We start from the raw sequence: 22,017 nt of genomic DNA, 5'->3' as shown, positions 1-22,017 counted from the left end.
CTGACATTCAAAAACAAAACAAAAACAAATCAGTGACCAATATAGCCACCTTTCTTTGCAAGGACACTCAAAAGCCTGCCATCCATGGATTCTGTCAGTGTTTTGATCTGTTCACCATCAACATTGCGTGCAGCAGCAACCACAGCCTCCCAGACACTGTTCAGAGAGGTGTACTGTTTTCCCTCCTTGTAAATCTCACATTTGATGATGGACCACAGGTTCTCAATGGGGTTCAGATCAGGTGAACAAGGAGGCCATGTCATTAGATTTCCTTCTTTTATACCCTTTCTTGCCAGCCACGCTGTGGAGTACTTGGACGCGTGTGATGGAGCATTGTCCTGCATGAGAATCATGTTTTTCTTGAAGGATGCAGACTTCTTCCTGTACTACTGCTTGAAGAAGGTGTCTTCCAGGAACTGGCAGTAGGACTGGGAGTTGAGCTTGACTCCATCCTCAACCCGAAAAGTCCCCACAAGCTCATCTTTGATGATACCAGCCCAAACCAGTACTCCACCTCCACCTTGCTGGCGTCTGAGTCAGACTGGAGCTCTCTGCCCTTTACCAATCCAGCCACGGGCCCATCCATCTGGGCCATCAAGACTCACTCTCATTTCATCAGTCCATAAAACCTTAGAAAAATCAGTCTTGAGATATTTCTTGGCCCAGTCTTGACGTTTCAGCTTGTGTGTCTTGTTCAGTGGTGGTCGTCTTTCAGCCTTTCTTACCTTGGCCATGTCTCTGAGTATTGCACACCTTGTGCTTTTGGGCACTCCAGTGATGTTGCAGCTCTGAAATATGGCCAAACTGGTGGCAAGTGGCATCGTGGCAGCTGCACACTTGACTTTTCTCAGTTCATGGGCAGTTATTTTGCGCCTTGGTTTTTCCACACGCTTCTTGCAACCCTGTTGACTATTTTGAATGAAACGCTTGATTGTTCGATGATCACGCTTCAGAAGCTTTGCAATTTTAAGAGTGCTGCATCCCTCTGCAAGATATCTCACTATTTTTGACTTTTCTGAGCCTGTCAAGTCCTTCTTTTGACCCATTTTGCCAAAGGAAAGGAAGTTGCCTAATAATTATGCACACCTGATATAGGGTGTTGATGTCATTAGACCACACCCCATCTCATTACAGAGATGCACATCACCTAATATGCTTAATTGGTAGTAGGCTTTCGAGCCTATACAGCTTGGAGTAAGACAACATGCATAAAGAGGATGATGTGGTCAAAATACTCATTTGCCTAATAATTCTGCACTCCCTATAAAATTTCTTCATAAATTGGAGGTCTGGAATTGACCATACATACCCGCCTACCTTCGGCGTTAGAAATTATGTTTAGTAATTTCCCTTGTTTAGATATTCATTTAGCACTGCCTGCATTGCCTTTTCTCCAGCAATTCCTCTACCTCCTTGAGCAGGTGAGATGTTACTTCTTTTGAATGGACCTTCTTTGGTCCCCTTGTTGAAGGTCTCTTGACTAATTTTATGCAATATCCATATTTTATTACGTTTAGGATCAATTTTTCTGATGTTATCTTTCTCCACTCCTGAAAGTTTTTTATTCTGCCTCCCACTGGTGTTGTGTGTAGGAGTTTGTGATCTGGGTTTCCCTCTCAGTGATGTTTGTGAGAGGTTGTGGAATGTTGTGAAATCACGTGGTGCGGTTTGATTCTCTCCAATTGGCTGCCCTCTGCTTCGTATTCTTCCACGAAAGGACTTTTGTCCTTCCTGCTGGTACTGCCAAATCTGCAGGGTTGTGGCAGACTGATTGCTTCCCTGGAATGTTTGGTGAGATTATCCTGACTGGAAGTTGCCTTTCCACGTGGGACTACGCGGTGCTACTATTCCCCTTTGCATTCCTTCTCGAAACTGCAAAGCTCCCATTGATTTTGTTTCATTATATTTCTTGAGCTGGTTCAATGAGTATTCCACTGAGCTCCCAAACAATTGTTCTCCATTGAAAGGGGTATTAAAGTATGTTTGCCTACACTTCAGGCTTGAACCCCGAAATTCTCAGCCATGGGTGGCAGGGTAGGGTGATGCCCATCATATGGATGCGCCTGCTGCATCAAATGCCGACTTGAAGCATGTATTGTCGATGTTTTTCCCCTCGTCCACCAGGTATGCAGATCTCTTCCTGTATTGGTCAGGCAGCTCCATCATCATTTCAGCCACCTCCTCCCAATGCTTCTAGACATAATGATTTAGGATGCCATTTGAATTTGTGATGCGCCACTGGTTTGCAGCACTGCGCTCAGATTTTCGACCCGAGGCGCATCCTCCGGCTCTCCTTGTCTGGAGGTAGGCCAGACATAAATGGGATGTTGCCCCTCTTATGTGCTGTTGAGGTGATAATCAAATCAGCTGGCACTGCACACCCTTTATGTAGGCTGGGTCTGTTGACGAGTACTTATATTTTTTTCTCCATCCTTGGAGTTATGGCTCTACAAGTGGTGGGTTATTTGAAGGCCCATCGTTTCTGGTTTAGTAAACTAGGAGGCACTGGCAGGAATTGGCTCCTGGCTTGTGTGGGTAGAAATTTTCCAGTGGGATATAATACTGTGGCGTTTCTTCCTCCACCTGCACCCATATCTGTCCACAGCTTTCTTAATCACAAGGTTACAGACGCCAATGTCATCTGGAGTTGATGGCCTTGATGGATAGCGGTCAACCCCCTCTTCCGGGGAGTCTGTCCCCCAGATCTTGCCACTGGGCTTCTGTGTAGTCAGAGCCTTTGTAGAATCCTGCCATATGTTCCTCCTCTTCTTCATAGAAGAGTCCCTCCTACTGTGGCTCTGGTGTTAGAGAAGCCCCAACTTATTTTTCACCTGTTTCTTCGGTGCCAAAGTCTTTGTTGAAATTCGAAAACCCTTTAGGGCTTTCCTTGAACTCCTTAGGTGGAAGGGCAGCCATTTTGGCCTCAAGACATTGCTTCTTGATTTCTTCTGCTCGTTCTTGGGCATCGAGGTTAGCTGTTGTCTTTCTGTTTAACCCCTTGGGTGCCTGGGGCAAGCTGGTCTCGTCCTCTGTTGCTGTGTGCAGAGGATGAGACCAGCTCATCCTGCACCTGGCCCACACCCCTCTGTCAGGGAAAGAAGGGGCATCGCTACCCCTTCCACTCCACCCTTGTGATATCTGATGATTGCGCACTAACGTCAGAGGTCACCTCCTATTGCACTGGAAGCTAAGCCTCCAGCGTGAACTGAAGAGAAATGCAAAGCAGAAACCTCTAGACGCCAGGGATTATTTACTTTTTTCTCCCCCCCCCTAAACAAGAGGGGAGCAACCCCCTTAACCAAGGGTTGCTCCCCTGGGGAGCAAATTATTTTTAGGCCATTTCTGCCACCCATTAAAATATTTTAATTAGCAGTTAGATGTCCTCGCTCGTACTACTCATGCTGTTCTGTTTATGAAGCAAGAGACTTACCATGGTCTCAGGGATTTGGGTCCTCCCTGTACTTTAGATCGGGTGACCCTGCATACACTAAGGGCGTAGTACGCCAATGATACTTTCTGACATTCCTTAGAACGCTTACACGATTTTAGCCTTGAAAAAGTCGCATTTTGTGGCTAAACACGCGTTGGCTGTGAATATGGAACAACGAACATCCTATGGATGTGACACTTGCGAATACTTTTAAAGAACCCAAAACCACTCAACTTCATTGGTGGACTTATTTACTTATGGTTACTCTCGGAGTGCTGCGGTGTCTTTGACCAATTCTGAGTGGTGTTTCATGTGAACACCAGATCACACTCTGGGAGTAGGGGAACTCATCTCACTGCATCGCACCATAGCTTCCATTTCAACAGTAACTCTATTTTACGTACATGTTTGGGAAGTGCACCCCTTTGAGCCACCACTGCCCATTTTCTTTGTTTATAACTTTCAGAATCGTCCAACTTGGAATGATGAGGGCTGCACTTTTTGGACTTTGGGACGCTGCCATGTAGAAAAATCTACGAGACCTAGACACATCTGAAAACGAAACATCTGTGAGAGTCCAGGGTGGTGTGCTTCACATGCACCACACTTTTCCTACCCACAATGCCCTGCAAACCTCCAACTTTGCTTGAAATCACACATTTTCCCCACATTTTTGTGATGGAACCTTCAGGAATATGCAGGAATTCACAAAATTCCTGCCACCCAGCATTGTTGCAGCTATACCGATAAAAATTCTGCCCCACTTGTTGGCCTAAAAATGTTGTTTTCCAAACTGCCCTTTTGGACCTGCTTTGGTTCCCTTCCAATTTCGGCATGTTTTTGGCTCTTCCCTGTCAGAGGCGCTTGGCCAACCTACACAAGTAAGGTATAATTTTTATTGGGAGACTGAGGGGAACGTTGGGTGGTAGGAAATTTGTGCCGGTGTGGTGATCCCACACAGAAATGTAGGTAAATGTCATTTTATTTTAGCTAAATTTGAGATCTGGTGAGGATTATGGGTAAGAAAACACTGGGGGATCCACGCAACTCACACCTTCCTGGACTCCCTTGGGTGTCTAGTTTTAAGAAATGTTGTTTTGGTAGGTTTCCCTAGATGGCAAAAACGCAGGTGAGAGCACTACAAGGTACCCCATTCTGGGTTCCCCTAGTTGTCTAGTTTTCAGAAATGCCCAGGTTTGCTAGGTTTTCCTAGGTGCCAGATGAACTAGAGGCCAAAATCCACAGCTAGGCACTTTGCAAAAACAGGTCTGTTTTCTTTGGGAAAATGTGATGGGTCCATGTTGTGTTTTTAGGAATTTCCTGCCGCAGGCACTAGGCCTACCCACACAAGTGAGGTACCATTTTTATCGGGAGACTTGGGAGAATTCTGGGTGGAAGGAAATTTGTGGCTCCTCTCCGATTCCAGAACTTTTTTAATCACCGAACTGTGAGGAAAGTGTTTTTTGACAACTTTTGAGGTTTGCAAAGGATTCTGGGTTACAGAACCTGGTGAGAGCCCCACAAGTCACCCCATCCTGGATTTCCCAGGATATCTAGTTTTTGTAAAATGCACAGGTTTGGTAGGTTTCCCTAGGTTCCGGCTGAGCTAGAGGCCAAAATTCACAGCTAGGCACTTTCCAAAAAAACATGTCAGATTTCAATGTAAAAATGTGATGTGTCAATGTTGCATTTCCTGTCGCGGGCATTAGGCCTACCCACATAAGTAGGGTACCATTTTTATCAGGAGACTTGGGGAACAGAGAATAGCAGTGTTATCGTCTTTTCGTAGATTTTTTCCTTCCAAATGTAAGACGGTGTGTACAAAAGATGTCTATTTGAGGAATGCCCTGTAATTCACATGCTAGTATGGGGAGCCCGGAATTCAGAGATGTGCAAATAACCACTGCTTCTCAACACCTTATCGTGTGCCCATTTTGGAAATAAAAGGGTTTCCTTGACACCTATTTTTCACTCTATTTCAGCAAATGAATTGCTGTATACCCGGTATGCAATGAAAACCCATTGCAAGGTGCAGCTCCTTTATTTGCTCTGGGTACCTAGGGTTCTTGATGAACCTACAAGCCCTATATATCTAAGCAACCAGAAGAGTCCCGCAGACGTAATGGTATATTGCTTTTGAAAATCTGACATCGCAGGAAAAATTTACAGAGTAAAACGTGGAGAAAAAAAAAGACTTTTCCCCCATCCATGTCAATATTTTTGTTTCAGCTGTTATTTTCTGTAGGAAAACTTGTAGGATCTACACAAATGACCCCTTGCTGAATTCAGAATTTTGTCTACATTTTGGAAATGTTTAGCTGTCCGGGATCCAACATTAATTTCACACCCATTTCCATCTCTTACTGGAAGGAGGCTAAAAGCACAAAATAAATAGTAAAAATGGGGTATGTCCCAGTAAAAAGCCGAAATTGTGTTGAAAAATGTGTTTTTCTGATTCAAGTCTGCCTGTTCCTGAAAGCTGGGGAAAAGGGAATTTTAGCACCCCAAAGCCTTTGCTGATGCCATTTTGAGGGGAAAAACACATGCTTTCTACTGTAGCCCTTTTTCCCATTAAAAAACAAACAAACCTACATTTTCGTTGTATTTTGGCTGATTTCTTGGTCTCCTTCAGGGGAACCCACAAACTCTGGATACCTCTGGAATCCCTAGGATGTTAGGAAAAAAGGACCCAAAGTTGGTGTGGGTAGCTTATGTGGCCAAAATGTTATATGAGGGCCTAAGTGCGACTTGCCCCAAATAGCCAAAAAAGGTCTGCCACCTGGGGGGAAAAGGCCTGGCAGCAAAGGGGTGAAGAGTCCTTCGACGAGGTCAGTCGTCAAGCTTTGATTTTCTTCTAGCGATCTCTCTTAAAATTGCAACATCTTTTCCTCGTCAGTCCTTCAACAACTGGGATTTTTCTGGAGATCTTCCTCTTGTGGTGTCGATTTCTAGGGACTCGAGGGGCGCTCTGTCTCAGGGCATGCCTGTGGTTGGCGAGTGTTTGACTCAAAAGGTGACGAAAGGAGCCTTGGTGTCAAGATTTCTTTGATTCGGTCATTTTCTTTGAGGTTGTTGACGCTCTTACCTCGTGTCACTGTCTCCTTGGCTTCCTGAGCTTCAATGTTGATGATCCATAAGTCGGCATCCGAAGTTTCCCCTTAGCACCTTTGGCGACATTTTCCTAGTCGTCGCTCGGAACGCCTAGGTCTCTTATGGTTACAGTTGTCTGCTGTCTGCGTGATATGATGGGCTCGCCTCTGTCTTTCTCTCACACTCAGCGTCTTCAATTTAAACACGGAGCAGGCACTGCAGCAGTAGCTTTGATGGTCTACAGGCTGAACGAGGCTGCGATTAGGTGTTAGTCCTTCTGCAAGAATTTATGGTGGCAATTTGGGCAGAACTGTCCATTAGTCCACAAAAGGAGCCCCCTGCATGGGCATTCTCGAAACCATTGAGGAAATTCTTCTCCTCTCCTGAGATCTCCTCCCGTACCACAGTGATCTTCCCCGAATTATGTGAACTTTCAGCGAACTTCTCCTGAACTTTTCTCAACTCTTCTTCCTCGTGCAGAGCAGACTCTGGACAACCACACAGCCTTCAAAAACACCATCCACACACACCAACAACCCATCCAAACCGCCAAGAGAACCGCCTTCAAAGACCGAATCAACAACAACACACACAGCCACAAGGAGCTCTTCAACATCATGAAGGAACTCTCCAACCCAAGCTCCAACGCCAAAGACATCCCGCCATCTCAAGACCTCTGCTACTCCCTAGCCTCCTACTTCCACTGCAAGAATGCAGACATCCATGACAGCTTCAGTACCCAGACCCCCCCGGGAACCACCAACACCACAGATTTATCTCCGACCAACCTCCTGCTCTCCTGGACCCCCCGTCAACAACAATGACACCATCAAGATCATGAACTGACCGCTGCCCTCACACCACATCCTCAACAAAGCAAGCTCAGTCATCACACAAATCTACAAATGGATCTCCACCGAAACCAGGAGAAAAGTCACCCAAGCCCTCGTAAGCAGCAAACTGGACTAGGGCAATGCCCTCTACGCAGGAACCACGGCCAAACTCCTGAAGAGGCTGCAACGCATCCAGAATGCCTCTGCACGTCTCATCCTGGACATCCACCACCACTGCCACATCACAGGCCATCTGAGAGACCTGCACTGGCTTCCAGTCAACAAGAGAATCACCTTCAAACTCCTCACCCAAGCTCACAAAGCACTTCACAACACCGGACCAGAATACCTCAGATTGCTCTTCTTCTACACCCCGACCCGGCATCTCCGATGTGCTGACCTCACCCTCGCAACCGTCCCATGTGTCCGTAGAACTACAACCAGCGGCAGATCATTCTCACACCTCTCCGCCAAGACGTGGAACACTCTTCCCACCCACTTGCATCAGACGAAAGACCTCCTTCTTCAGGAAACTTCTCAAGACCTGGCTGTTCGAGCAGTAGCAGGACACCTGCCCCCCCTCCAACCTCAGCACCTTGAGACCCTCATGGGTGAGTGGTGCGCGCTTTACAAATTTCTGATTGACTGATTGTTGAAGAGCCTTCAGCACAACATCAAGAACCAATAGCGAAAATAATCTGAAGATGGCGACCAAAGGTGGGATCTCCTGTAGGAAGCAGTACGATGTCACAAGGGACAAGTGGACGTCGAAGCCCACCAATAAGAAAAAAAAAAAATAGAAGGACTACAAAAGTTGGGAAATTCCAGACCCAACCGCTAGTTGTGGAAAAATGCAGATGTGAATCGAGAAAAGATTCACGCTGCAAAAAAAAAAGTTTGTAGGTCTCAAACAACCAAGGTACCACAGCCAAAAACTGATCGGCACAGTACAATGGTTTTTCATTGTGTACAGAGTATGGAAAATGTCACTTATCCAGTGTACATCTGTTCTTGGCATGAGACGCTGCAGATTCACATGCTTTGCACATCCCGCCATCTAGTGTTGGGCTCGGAGTGTTACAAGTTGTTTTTCTTCGAAGAAGTCTTTTCGAGTCACAAGATCGAGAGACTCCTCCCCTTTCGGCTCCATTGCGCATGGGCGTCGACTCCATCTTAGATTGTTTTCCCCACAGAGGGTGAGGTAGGAGTTGTGTATTATAGTAATAGTGCCCATGCAACGGAGTAAATATGTATGTACATAATGTGGTTTAAAATGATATATTTACAAATTTACAAATGTTCAAGATCAACTTCGAAACGGCTACAGGCTCCCGGGGAGGCGGGTGGGCGCATGTGAATCTGCAGCGTCTCATGCCACAAACAGATGTACACTGGGTAAGTGACATTTTCCGTTCAATGGCATGTGTAGCTGCAGATACACATGCTTTGCATAGACTAGAAAGCAGTTATCTCCCGAAAAGCGGTGGCTCAGCCTGTAGGAGTTGTAGTTGTTTGAAATAAAGTTCGTAGTACTGCTTGTCCTACTGTGGCTTGTTGTGTTGTTAACACATCCACGCAGTAATGTTTGGTGAATGTATGAGGCGTAGACCATGTGGCTGCCTTACATATTTCAGTCATTGGAATGTTTCCTAGAAAGGCCATAGTAGCACCTTTCTTCCTAGTTGAATGTGCCTTTGGTGTTATAGGCAGATCTCTTTTCGCTTTGAGATAACAGGTTTGAATACATTTAACTATCCATCTGGCAATGCCTTGTTTGGATATTGGATTCCCTGTATGAGGTTTTCGAAAAGCAACAAACAGTTGTTTTGTTTTCCGTATTTGTTTTGTTCTATCAATGTAGTACATTAACCGCTTTGGTGCGGGCGTCGGCCACTGGCCGACGCCCACACACCCTCCCTGGTGCGGGTCACGACCAGTGGCCGACACCAGGAAGGGCATTAATAAATCCTCGGGTGCGTCGCACCCGAGGATTTATTTTTATTTTTTTTACTTCCCTGGGGAGACACGGAAGCTACCGTGTCTCCCCCTGCCCCCCACCCGCCCCTTTGTGACGTCAGCGCGCCGCGAGGCGCGCTGACGTTGCAAAGGTGTTTTCCCCATCAAAGCAGGAAGCAGGAAGCAGCCTTGCGGCCGCTTCCTGCTTTGATGGGGAAAACGGCCTTTTACACGTTCGGGAAGGCCTCGTAAGAAAGGGGAGAGTCTCCCCTTTCTTATGAGGCCTTCCTGAAAGTGTTTCCTGGCCCCCGATCGCAGCTGTGCTGCGATCGGGGGCCAGGAAACACTTTCAGGTTTCCTGGCCCCCCCCGATCACAGCTGTGCTGCGATCGGGGGGGCCAGGAAACACTTTGAAAAGGCCTCGTAAGAAAGGGGAGAGTCTCCCCTTTCTTAAGAGGCCTTCTGAAACTGTTTCTGGCCCCCGGCCAGTATATGTAGATATATATATATATATATATATATATATATATATATATATATATATATATCTAGATATATATATATATCTAGAGGTAGATCTGTATCAAAGAGATTTATAAAGCGCGCTACTCACCTGTGAGGGTCTCAAGGCGCTGGGGGTGGGGGGAGGGAAAGGGGCTGGGAGGTTCACTGTTCAAAAAGCCAGGTTTTGAGGCCCTTCCTGAAAAGAAGTAGGTTTTGGGTCTAGCGAAGGTGGGTTGTGAGTGCGTTCCAGGTTTTGGGTGCAAGGTAGGAGAAGGATCTGCCCCCGGTGGTGGTGTGTTTGATGGGGGGGGACAGAGGCGAGAGAGAGGTCAGCTGAGCGGACGTTTCGTGTGGGGGTGTGGAAGTTGACTCTCGTTGAGGTAGGCAGGGCCTGTGTTGTGGAGTGATTTGTGTGCGAGGATGAGGATCTTGAAGGTGATCCTTTTGTCAATGGGGAGCCAGTGGAGGGATTTGAGGTGTGGAGAGATGTGTTCGTGTCGGCGGAGGTCGAGGATGAGTCGTGCTGCTGAGTTCTGGATGCGTGTAGTTTGCGCTTGAGTTTTAGAGTGGTGCCGGCGTAGAGGGCGTTTCCGTAATCAAGCCTGCTGCTGATGAGTGCGTGAGTGACAGTTTTTCTGGTCTCTGTGGGGATCCATTTGAATGTTTTTCAGTATACGGAGTTTGTTGAAGCATGAGGAGGTAAGAGCGTTGATTTGTTGGGTCATCGAGAGGGAGGAGTCTAGGATGATGCTGAGGTTCCGTGCGTGGTTGGCAGGGGTGGGTGCAGGGCCTAGCGTGGTGGGACACCATGGGGGGTCCCAGGTGTTTTTGTGTGGGCCAAACAGGATTATTTCGGTTTTGCTTGAGTTGAGTTTCAGGTGGTTGGCTGTCATATATATATCACTTTTGTCAATATGTGTGTGGTTTCCCTGGGTGGAAAAGGGTCCGACTTGTCTAGTGGCAGTTTTAGTGCCATAAAGAAGCGCAGAAGGTTTATATGCCTACTGCAAAGAGCACATCTGTATTTTATGTAAATAGCTGCGTACATTAGTAAAGTCTATGGAGAGATGAAGGGCACTTTTGCTGGGTGGTAATGAGGGAATCCGAGGAGGAGGGAGTGGGAGCACCAATAATGATTGTTGGACTGGGCGCAGGAGGTGCTAAAGACTGTGACGAATGGTATGTGACAAGGTGTTTTTTGAGTGTCTTGAAAGTACGTGCTGATTGAGGGAAGAAGCGCAGGTAAGGTGGCCTCTACTGTTGCACGTATCTCACACACACCATCAATTTTGTGACTGTCTACGTAGGCTAGTGTTTTAGAGCAACAGTTTAGCCAATAGCAGAGATGGCATCTTGATGGATGACTGCTGCCTGCACTCGGGTTATAGAGGACCGCTCTGACATAGGATCAGAGACTGAGACATCAGATACTGAGACAGCATCTGAGGGATAGGATAATGGCGCAGACTCTGGGAGTGATTTTTCAGTCAGAGGAGTCCCATTCGAAAACTCCTCTTCCAGTACATTATGAGGAAGGTGATGAGGACAGTCCTGCTGTCCCTTCGCAAGCTGTTCGTGCAACTGGGTAATAGTGGGTTAGGCCAACCCGGAGAGCAGGTGAATGCGGCGGCAAGCAGAGAGAGAGTGCTCTCTTGGGAGCTCACCAATTTAGTTCAGCCCCAAATTCCACCACCCAAATCATATTGTGGAGACATCAAAATTGTCTATGGCAAAACAAACTGGTTTTGTAAGGCAGGCACCTGTGTTTTTGGTCCTGGATTCGGCGGCCATATAGAGAAACACACTAAACCCAAACATTTCTGGAAACAAGACATTCGGGGGAGTCCACAGAGGTGTGACTTGTGTGGATTCCCCAAAGTTTTCTTACCCAGAATACCCTGCAAAGCTGAAATGTTGAAAAAAACCTCTATTTTTCTCGCATTTCTGTCACACAAACTACAGGAATATGCTGGGATCCACAACATTCCTACCACCCAGTGACTCCTCACCTGTCCTGATAAAAACACTACCCCACTTGAGTGCCTACATCTAGTGCCTGTGTCAGGAATGGATCACCCCAGGGTCAACAGCTGCCTCACGTAAGGACCAACATTGACCGTTGTGTGATCTATTCCTGTCGCAGGCACCAGGCCTAACCACACAAGTGAGGTATCATATTTATCGGGAGACTTGGGGGAACGCTGGGTGGAAGGAAATTTGTGGCTCCTCTCAGATTCCAGAACTGTCACCGAAATGTGAGGAAAACGTGTTATTTTAGCCACATTTTGAGGTTTGCAAAGGATTCTGGGTAACAGAACCTGGTCCGAGCCCCACAAGTCACCTCATCTTGGATTCCCCTGGGTTTCTAGTTTTCAAATATGTGCTGGTTTGCTAGGTTTCCCCAGGTGCCGGCTGAGCTAGAGGCCAAAATCCACAGGTAGGCACTGTTTTCTATGAAAAAATGTGATGTGTCCACGTTCTGTTTTGGGGCATTTCCTGTCGCGGGCGCTAGGCCTACCCACACAAGTGAGGTATCATTTTTATCGGGAGACTTGGGGGAACGCCGGGTGGAAGGAAATTTGTGGCTCCTATCAGATTCCAGAACTTTCTGTCACCGAAATGTGAGGAAAACTTGTTTTTTTAGCCACTTTTTGAGGTTTGCAAAGGATTCTGGGTAACAGAACCTGGTCCGAGCCCCGCAAGTCACCCCTCCTTGGATTCCCCTAGGTCTCTAGTTTTCAGAAATGCACAGGTTTGGTAGGTTTCCCTAGGTGCCGGCTGAGCTAGAGGCCAAAATCTACAGGTAGGCACTTCGCAAAAAACACCTCTGTGTTCTTCAAAAAATTTGGATGTGTCAACGTTGCGCTTTGGGGCGTTTCCTGTCGCGGGCGCTAGGCCTACCCACACAAGTGAGGTATCATTTTTATCGGGAGACTTGGGGGAACGCTGGGTGGAAGGAAATTTGTGGCTCCTCTCAGATTCCAGAACTTTCTGTCACCGAAATGTAAGGAAAACTTGTTTTTTTAGCCACTTTGAGGTTTGCAAAGGATTCTGGGTAACAGAACCTGGTCCGAGCTCCGCAAGTCACCCCTCCTTGGATTCCCCTAGGTCTCTAGTTTTCAGAATTGCACAGGTTTGGTAGGTTTCCCTAGGTACCGGCTGAGCTAGAGGCCAAAATCTACAGGTAGGCACTTCGCAAAAAACAGCTGTGTTTTCTATAAAAAAAATAGGATGTGTCCATGTTGTGTTTTGGGGCATTTCCTGTCGCGGGCACTAGGCCTACCCACACAAGTGAGGTATCATTTTTATCGGGAGACTTGGGGGAACATAGAATAGCAAAACAAGTGTTATTGCCCCTTATCTTTCTCTACATTTTTTCCTTCCAAATATAAGAGAGTGTGTAAAAAAGACGTCTATTTGAGAAATGCCCTGCAATTCACTTGCTAGTATGGGCACCTCGGAATTCAGCGATGTGCAAATAACCACTGCTCCTCAAAACCGTATCTTGATCCCATTTTGGAAATGCAAAGGTTTTCTTGATACCTCTTTTTCACTCTTCATATTTCAGCAAATGAATTGCTGTATACCCAGTATAGAATGAAAACCAACTGCAGGGTGCAGCTCATTTATTGGCTCTGGGTACCTAGGGTTCTTGATGAACCTACAAGCCCTTTATATCCCCGCAACCAGAAGAGTCCAGCAGACAAAACGGTATATTGCTTTCAGAAATCTGACATCGCAGGAAAAAGTTACAGAGTAAAACAAAGAAAAATGGCGGCTGTTTTCAGCTCAATTTCAATATTTTTTTATTTCAGCTGTTATTTTCTGTAGGAAAACCTTGTAGGATCTACACAAATGACCCCTTGCTGAATTCAGAATTTTGTCTAGTTTTCAGAAATGTTTAGCATTCCGGGATCCAGCATTGGTTTCACACCCATTCCTGTCACTAACTGGAAGGAGGCTGAAAGCACCAAATATAGTAGAAATGGGGTATGTCCCAGTAAAATGCCAAATTTGTGTTGAAAAATTTGGTTTTCTGATTCAAGTCTGCCCGTTCCTGAAAGGTGGGAAGATAGTGATTTCAGCACCAGAAACCCTTTGTTGATGGCATTTTCAGGGAAAAAACCACAAGCCTTCTTCGGCAGCCCTTTTTTCCCATTTTTTTGGAAAAAACAAAATTTTCACTGTATTTTGGCTATTTTCTTGGTCTCCTCCAGGGGAAACCACCAACTCTGGGTACCATTAGAATCCCTAGGATGTTGGAAAAAAAGGACGCAAATTTGGCGTGGTTAGCTTATGTGGACAAAAAGTTATGAAGCCCTAAGCGCGAACTACCCCAAATAGCCAAAAAAGGGCTCAGCACTGGGGGGGAAAAGGCCCAGCAGCTAAGGGGTTAAAGCTCTTTTGATGTCTAATGTATGTAGTGCTCTTTCAGCTACAGAATCTGGTTCTGGAAAGAACACTGGTAGTTCTACTGTTTGATTTAAGTGAAACGGTGATATGACTTTTGGTAAGAACTTTGGGTTAGTTCGTAAAACTACTTTATGCTTGTGTATTTGAATAAAGGGTTCTTGTATGGTAAATGCCTGTATTTCACTTACTCTTCTTAGGGATGTGATGGCAATGAGAAACGCTACTTTCCATGTTAAATATTGTATCTCACATGAGTGCATGGGTTCAAAAGGTGGACCCATGAGTCGTGTTAATACAATGTTAAGGTTCCACGAAGGAACTGGTGGCGTTCTTGGTGGAATAATTCTCTTTAGGCCCTCCATAAATGCTTTTATGACTGGGATCCTAAATAACGAAGTTGAGTGGGTAATTTGCAGATAAGCTGAAATTGCGGTAAGATGTATTTTAATGGATGAAAAAGCTAGCCTTGACTTTTGTAAATGCAGTAAGTAGCAGTAGGAAGTTGGCTCTGTATGTGCTATTTCAAAGTAAGGAATAGCATGCACAGAGTCCAAGGGTTCCCCTTAGAGGTAAAATAGTGGTAAAAAGAGATAATACTAATGCTCTATTTTGTGGTAGTGTGGTCGAGCAGTAGGCTTATCCAAGGAGTAGTGTTAAGCATTTGTTGTACATACACATAGACAATAAATGAGGTACACACACTCGGAGACAAATTCAGCCAATAGGTTTTGTATAGAAAAATATTTTTTCTTAGTTTATTTTAAGAACCACAGGATCAAATTTAACATGTAATATCTTGTTTGAAAGGTATTGCAGGTAAGTACATTAGGAACTTTGAATCATTTCAATTGCATGTATACTTTTCAAGTTATTCACAAATAGCTATTTTAAAAGTGGACACTTAGTGCAATTTTCACAGTTCCTGGGGGAGGTAAGTTTTTGTTAGTTTTACCAGGTAAGTACGACACCTACAGGGTTCAGTTCTTGGTCCAAGGTAGCCCACCGTTGGGGGTTCAGAGCAACCCCAAAGTTCCCACACCAGCAGCTCAGGGCCGGTCAGGTGCAGAGTTCAAAGTGGTGCCCAAAACGCATAGGCTTCAATGGAGAGAAGGGGGTGCCCCGGTTCCAGTCTGCCAGCAGGTAAGTACCCGCGTCTTCGGAGGGCAGACCAGGGGGGTTTTGTAGGGCACCGGGGGGGACACAAGCCCACACAGAAATTTCACCCTCAGTGGCGCGGGGGCGGCCGGGTGCAGTGTTAGAACAAGCGTCGGGTTCGCAATGGAAGTCAATGAGAGATCAAGGGATCTCTTCAGCGCTGCAGGCAGGCAAGGGGGGGCTTCCTCGGGGAAACCTCCACTTGGGCAAGGGAGAGGGACTCCTGGGGGTCACTTCTGCAGTGAAAGTCCGGTCCTTCAGGTCCTGGGGGCTGCGGGTGCAGGGTCTTTTCCAGGCGTCGGGACTTAGGTTTCAGAGAGTCGCGGTCAGGGGAAGCCTCGGGATTCCCTCTGCAGGCGGCGCTGTGGGGGCTCAGAGGGGACAGGTTTTGGTACTCACAGTCGTAGAGTAGTCCGGGGGTCCTCCCTGAGGTGTTGGTTCTCCACCAGCCGAGTCGGGGTCGCCGGGTGCAGTGTTGCAAGTCTCACGCTTCTTGCGGGGAGATTGCAGGGGTCTTTAAAGTTGCTCCTTTGGATAAAGGTGCAGTCTTTTTGGAGCAGGTCCGCTGTCCTCGGGAGTTTCTTGTCGTCGTCGAAGCAGGGCAGTCCTCAGAGGATTCAGAGGTCGCTGGTCCCTTTGGAAGGCGTCGCTGGAGCAGAGTTCTTTGGAAGGCAGGAGACAGGCCGGTGAGTTTCTGGAGCCAAGGCAGTTGTTGTCTTCTGGTCTTCCTCTGCAGGGGTTTTCAGCTAGGCAGTCCTTCTTCTTGTTGTTGCAGGAATCTCATTTTCTAGGGTTCAGGGTAGCCCTTAAATACTAAATTTAAGGGAGTGTTTAGGTCTGGGGGGTTAGTAGCCAATGGCTACTAGCCCTGAGGGTGGGTACACCCTCTTTGTGCCTCCTCCCAAGGGGAGGGGGTCACAATCCTAACCCTATTGGGGGAATCCTCCATCTGCAAGATGGAGGATTTCTAAAAGTTAGAGTCACCTCAGCTCAGGACACCTTAGGGGCTGTCCTGACTGGCCAGTGACTCCTCCTGGTTATTCTCATTATTTTCTCTGGCCTTGCCGCCAAAAGTGGGGGCCGGGGCCGGAGGGGGCGGGCAACTCCACTAAGCTAGAGTGTCTTGCGGTGCTGTGACAAAGGGGTGAGCCTTTGAGGCTCACCGCCAGGTGTTACAGCTCCTGCCTGGGGGAGGTGTTAGCATCTCCACCCAGTGCAGGCTTTGTTACTGGCCTCAGAGTGACAAAGGCACTCTCCCCATGGGGCCAGCAACATGTCTCTAGTGTGGCAGGCTGCTGGAACCAGTCAGCCTACACAGATATTCGGTTAAGTTTCAGGGGCACCTCTAAGGTGCCCTCTGGGGTGTATTTTGCAATAACATGTACACTGGCATCAGTGTGCATTTATTGTGCTGAGAAGTTTGATACCAAACTTCCCAGTTTTCAGTGTAGCCATTATGGTGCTGTGGAGTTCGTGTAAAACAGACTCCCAGACCATATACTCTTATGGCTACCCTGCACTTACAATGTCTAAGGTATTGCTTAGACACTCTAGGGGCACAGTGCTCATGCACTGGTGCCCTCACCTATGGTATAGTGCACCCTGCCTTAGGGCTGTAAGGCCTACTAGAGGGATGACTCATCTATACCTGCATAGACAGTGAGAGGCTGGCATGGCACCCTGAGGGGAGTGCCATGTCGACTTACTCGTTTTGTTCTCACCAGCACACACAAGCTGGCAAGCAGTGTGTCTGTGCTGAGTGAGGGGTCTCCAGGGTGGCATAAGACATGCTGCAGCCCTTAGAGACCTTCCCTGGCATCAGGGCCCTTGGTACCAGAGGTACCAGTTACAAGGGATTTATCTGGATGCCAGGGTGTGCCAATTGTGGAATCAAAAGTACAGGTTAGGGAAAGAACACTGGTGCTGGGGCCTGGTTAGCAGGCCTCAGCACACTTCCAATTCAAAACATAGCATCAGCAAAGGCAAAAAGTCAGGGGGTAACCATGCCAAGGAGGCATTTCCTTACATGGTGTCTTGAGGAGTTGGATTTTCGGCATGGGGAGCACCCACGGTTGAGGGGGCTTACAGAGGCTGCAAGCAGCGTCGGTGAGTCCACAAAGGGCAAGTCCAAGGTGGGCTTTATCTCTGGAGGGCAGGGGGACAACGCTGGCACCATTGGCCAACTTCAACTCGGGCTGGGTGGCATGGGTGCAATGGTAATTTCAGGTGTCGGGATTTGGTGGTCTGGAGTCATCTCTGGTCTCTGGAGGTGCCTGCAGGATGCAGGAAAGCAGCTCTGCTGCTCCACTGGAGTTCCTGGGTCTTTGTTAAAGGCAGAGAGTCCACCCAGGCTTTTGGAGGCATGACAGCTTGCAGGATGAGACAACTTTGGTGCAATTTGGTGGGAACATCTGACAGGTCGGCAGGGCTGGTGCCAAGTCAGCTGCTTCTTTCTCAGTCTTTGCTTCTGTGGCTCTTGAGTGCCCACCTTCGTAGGTCAGCAGGGATCTCATTTGCTGGTGTGAGGGGCTCCCCAAAATACTGAATTTAGGGGAGTTTAGGAGAGTGTAGGGTAGTAGCCAATGAGTTACTTACCCCTGGGGTCAATACGCCCCTTATATGACCACGTCATGTGGGAAGTGGGCATAACCCTGTCCCAGAGTTCCTAATTCTGCCAACACAAAAATGGCAGATTTCAAAATGTGTCCACATCAGGCAGCTCACCTTAGGGGCGGGACTGACCTGAGGAGTGGACACCTCTGAATACTAAATTTCCCACATGTCCAGGTGCCAAATGAGCCCTGAGGCAGGGGTAGGTTTGCATCTTCCTTCTGAGGGAATCCAGCTTCTTTGAAGCTCACTGTCTTGGAATGCAGATTTGCATGTCATCCTGTTGGGTGGGGTGTGTTAACACCCCTGCCAGAGCATGCTGTATTCCTGCCTGCCCAAGAGCAAAGGCTCTCACCCCTGGGGGTCAGAAACCTGTCTATTTGTGCAGGTTGATAAAAACTAGTCAGCACAAAGGTAGAGGGTATGTTTTCAGGGGGGCACCTCTAAGGTGCCCTATGGGTGCCTTTTCATTAAATCCATCACTGGCATCAGTGCGGGTTTATTAATACGAGATGTTTGATAACAAACATCCCTATTTTCATTGAAGCCACCATGTGGCTGGGGAACTGGTACTGAGCTATTTCGACCACATTTACTTATAATGGTTTCCCTGTTCACTCAATATGTCTGAGAATCGATAAAGATATAGCAGGGGCTTATCTGCTCTTACAGATATGTCCGCACATGTAATATAATGCACCCTGCCTTAGGGCAGGAAGGCCTGCTGTAGGAGTGACTTACATATATTGCATTGTTAGGGGACATGGCACACAGTTGTGCCATATCTTGTTTTCGTTTTTAGCAGCACCAAGACATGCAGCCTGGAACAGCAGTCTGCCTGTGCTAGGTGAGGGGTCCCCCAAGGATGGCACAATCCATGCTGCAGCCCTTGGGGATCCTCTTGTACCCCTGCCCTAGGTAGTAGGGGTACCATTTACTAAGGAGTTAGAGGGGTGCCAAAGCTATGCCCAATTGGGGAACAATTGCACAGTTTTAGGGAAAGAGATCTTGCAAAGGGACTGGTTAGCAGGAACCAAGTGCACTTTCAGTCAAAATTGCATCAAATACTAGGCAAAAAGTGGGTGTGACCAGGTCAAAAAGGTGCACTTTCCTACAAATACCAATTACTTTAATTCATGTCTCGGAGACACAGTAGACCCAACTGCAGAATACATTTGGAAACACTAATTCAACCGCATGCTCAGATAAAAGTGCTAAAATTTTCAAAACACCATCTACCTGTCTGACTTGAGGTGAATTATTAAAAGAGTTGGTGCCTCGGGTTGTGCGTAAAGAATTGAAAAGAAGTCATTTGTATACAACTGGAGCAATAAAATGTACATGAGAGAAATACTACAAGAGGATGCTGTGTACTGGTGAGAACAAGGTTTTGTAGCCTCAGGGAGCCTACTGTTTAAACAAATTGTAACATTTTGCAGCATAAGCATCAGTGTCTCTGGAACAGATACTGATGTGTAATCTATGCCAGGCTGTTCATTGAAAGAGCTACACTATTTTGCTGTCAGTAAGTGTTTATCTGTGCACATTATGCTCATCTAGACATTTGAGATTCATTTAATTCATAAATTAAATATGCAGTTTGCAAAGGGCAAAAGTGAGTTAAAAGTGCCCGAGCTTGTAGTAGGATCAATTTTATTTGCTTTTAAATAGACAGTCTTGAGCTGGAACCACAAGAACAAAGGCAATGCATACTAACATTTCAGCATCCGATCTCTGGTACCTAAAACAGCAAAATATATTTCACATTACCTAGCAGAACACTGCTATAAGAAGCAATTGTAACTAGACAAACAGGTCTTTAAAACCATACATAACAGAGAATGCAAGTTAATATCACAGGTCCCCAAACTATAGGATCAGATACCTATTCAATAATCTTAACAGGAAAGAACTCTAACTTTTAAGTAAAAATAATCCCTCTACTCATTATGCCAGTAGTATGCTTCAGGGCAAAGAGCGCCTACAAATGACTGTTTATAGGGAATGAACTGCAACTAACATTAACTAGCAATTTGTCTGATTACTAGGCAGTCCTAATGCTCAACACTAATTCAGCTCTAAATGATCCATTAATGGGCAACACAACACTTAACCTGGATGACAGAGGCAGAAGGCATTGAACAACAAATCAATCCACAATTCAACATATTCAGTATAAAGCACTTACTCTGCAAAGGTGGAGGCACACTATTTTGCTTATTCAAACTGGAAACATCTGCCTCTTGCAGTGGCTGTGGCACTTGGGCGGATATCTTTTCAGTATTATTCTGTGATACAGGTACAGATGGCTCAGTAAAAACAGCTAGTTGACAGGATACTTCCACGGGCTGTTAAATATGGAACAAAACTTAGCTTTAAAACACAACTACTCTGACAAGTTAAATTACTTAATATAGTCAGGAAAATGTTACTTAACTGTAACAACCAGTTTTACAGCTTGAGTGATGTGCATTCACATACTGTGCAAACTCCTGCCACCAGTATTAGGCCCAGGACAATAGAAATTGTTTTTCCTAGAAAAATGAGGTTCAGTCGTGAGGGGACCAGTTATACCACCAATGAAGCCCACAAAGCACCAGGTTGCAGACTTCACCTCAAAATATATTTTCCCCCCACCATCATGGGTAAATGTACATGTGGAGATGCAAAGCAGTACATTAAGGTAGCAAATATTTCGTAGTGATGTTAAAACTGGTGTTAGAGCATCTGGGAAGGTGTGTAGAGCGCTGTGAGCCTATATTATTACAAAATGCAAACCAATTGTTACATGTAAATAATGTTTTCTGTTGCAACCTGTGCTGTTGTAGTTTACATGTACATAGATTGTAAAGTAGAGCCTACACCCCTTAAAATTTGGCCAACTTGTGATTTTTGTCAAGCCTGAACGTCCGGGCAGAAATGCTGGGGAACTAGGGGTGTGGTGTGTTGTGTGTTGCACTTGTTCAACTTTGTAAAATCAAGAGATTGACTGTCATGAACATAAGATGACCTTTAGCAAAAACCTAGGGTCTCTGAAGAACACTTGTGCGGCTACTTTAGGTCATTTCTTATGAGTAGAATGGGATCTTGGTATCTAATGTAGCATGTTTAGCTATGTAAATCAATGGACTGATTGTTGGACAGGACGATATGAACTTTGGCACAAAAAATAAATAAGGGTGCGTCCTAAGAACAACTGTTTCTGTAAAGGTTCCTCCACCAATAAAGCTTGCAGTTCACTCACTCTTTGAAAAGAGGTGATCACTTCGAGGAAAAACACTTTCTATGAAAGGAATTGTAGGGGGCACAAATGAAGGGTCTCAAACAGATCCATAGGTCTAGTAAGGATAATCTGATCTGGGCAGACTGTGATTGGGTGGAGGTAGTGGAATTAGAGGGGGAGGGCAGTATTCTCTTAAGGCTCTCCCTAAAGTCTTCGATTTCAAGAATTTGTAAACACAGTCGTCTATATTTTCGAGGTAGGCAGCTTGCTACGTGCATCCAGATTACGCAGATAAAGTGGCTTTGTGAAGCTGTAACAAGTAAATACTTTATACTGTGATTGCTAAAGGTTACATGTTAAGACTACTACAGTAGTGTAGAAACCTCTTCATTTAGCAGCATTACAACCTTGCATAGTAGGATAACTAGCATCCACTATTAAGATGGTTATTTAGTAGCCAAATTAAAGGACCTTGAGTGCTAAATCACAAGCTTGAGCGCCTTATAGATAGCTCTATATACCTGATATTACATGAACAAATCTGGCGGAGACTGTGGTTTCTCTTGATGGTGATGGCTATTTCTTGAACTAGCGAGTACCACAATAAGTGAACCCACTAATGGGCTACTAGAATCAATGCCACTGAATTTTGCTGCATTTCTCGGACCATGTACTGAATCTGTGGTAGTGGGGGAAAGCATAAGCAAATGTCCCTGATCAGCTGATCCATTCTCAAGAGATTGTGGGATAGGGTGCCTAGGAGTGAAGACCTGGCCTGACAGTTCGGGCTGGACTATTCCCAT

General features: G+C 46.2%; 1 protein-coding gene across 1 annotated transcript in view; it reads right to left on the bottom strand.

Moving 5' to 3' along the window:
- Positions 1 to 22,017, bottom strand: part of MTDH (metadherin) — a 282,822-nt gene that overhangs the window by 3,001 nt on the left and 257,804 nt on the right. The window contains exon 11 of the mRNA XM_069220519.1: positions 20,180 to 20,339. Within this exon, the coding sequence (XP_069076620.1) occupies positions 20,180 to 20,339 (160 nt within the window). The remainder of the gene's footprint in view (positions 1 to 20,179; positions 20,340 to 22,017) is intronic.

The sequence above is a fragment of the Pleurodeles waltl genome, chromosome 2_2 (genome assembly GCF_031143425.1).
Source record: "Pleurodeles waltl isolate 20211129_DDA chromosome 2_2, aPleWal1.hap1.20221129, whole genome shotgun sequence".
Classification (NCBI taxonomy): domain Eukaryota; kingdom Metazoa; phylum Chordata; class Amphibia; order Caudata; family Salamandridae; genus Pleurodeles; species Pleurodeles waltl.
The sequence above is the reverse complement of the archived record's forward strand: the minus strand, read 5'-3'. Positions and strand labels throughout refer to the sequence as shown.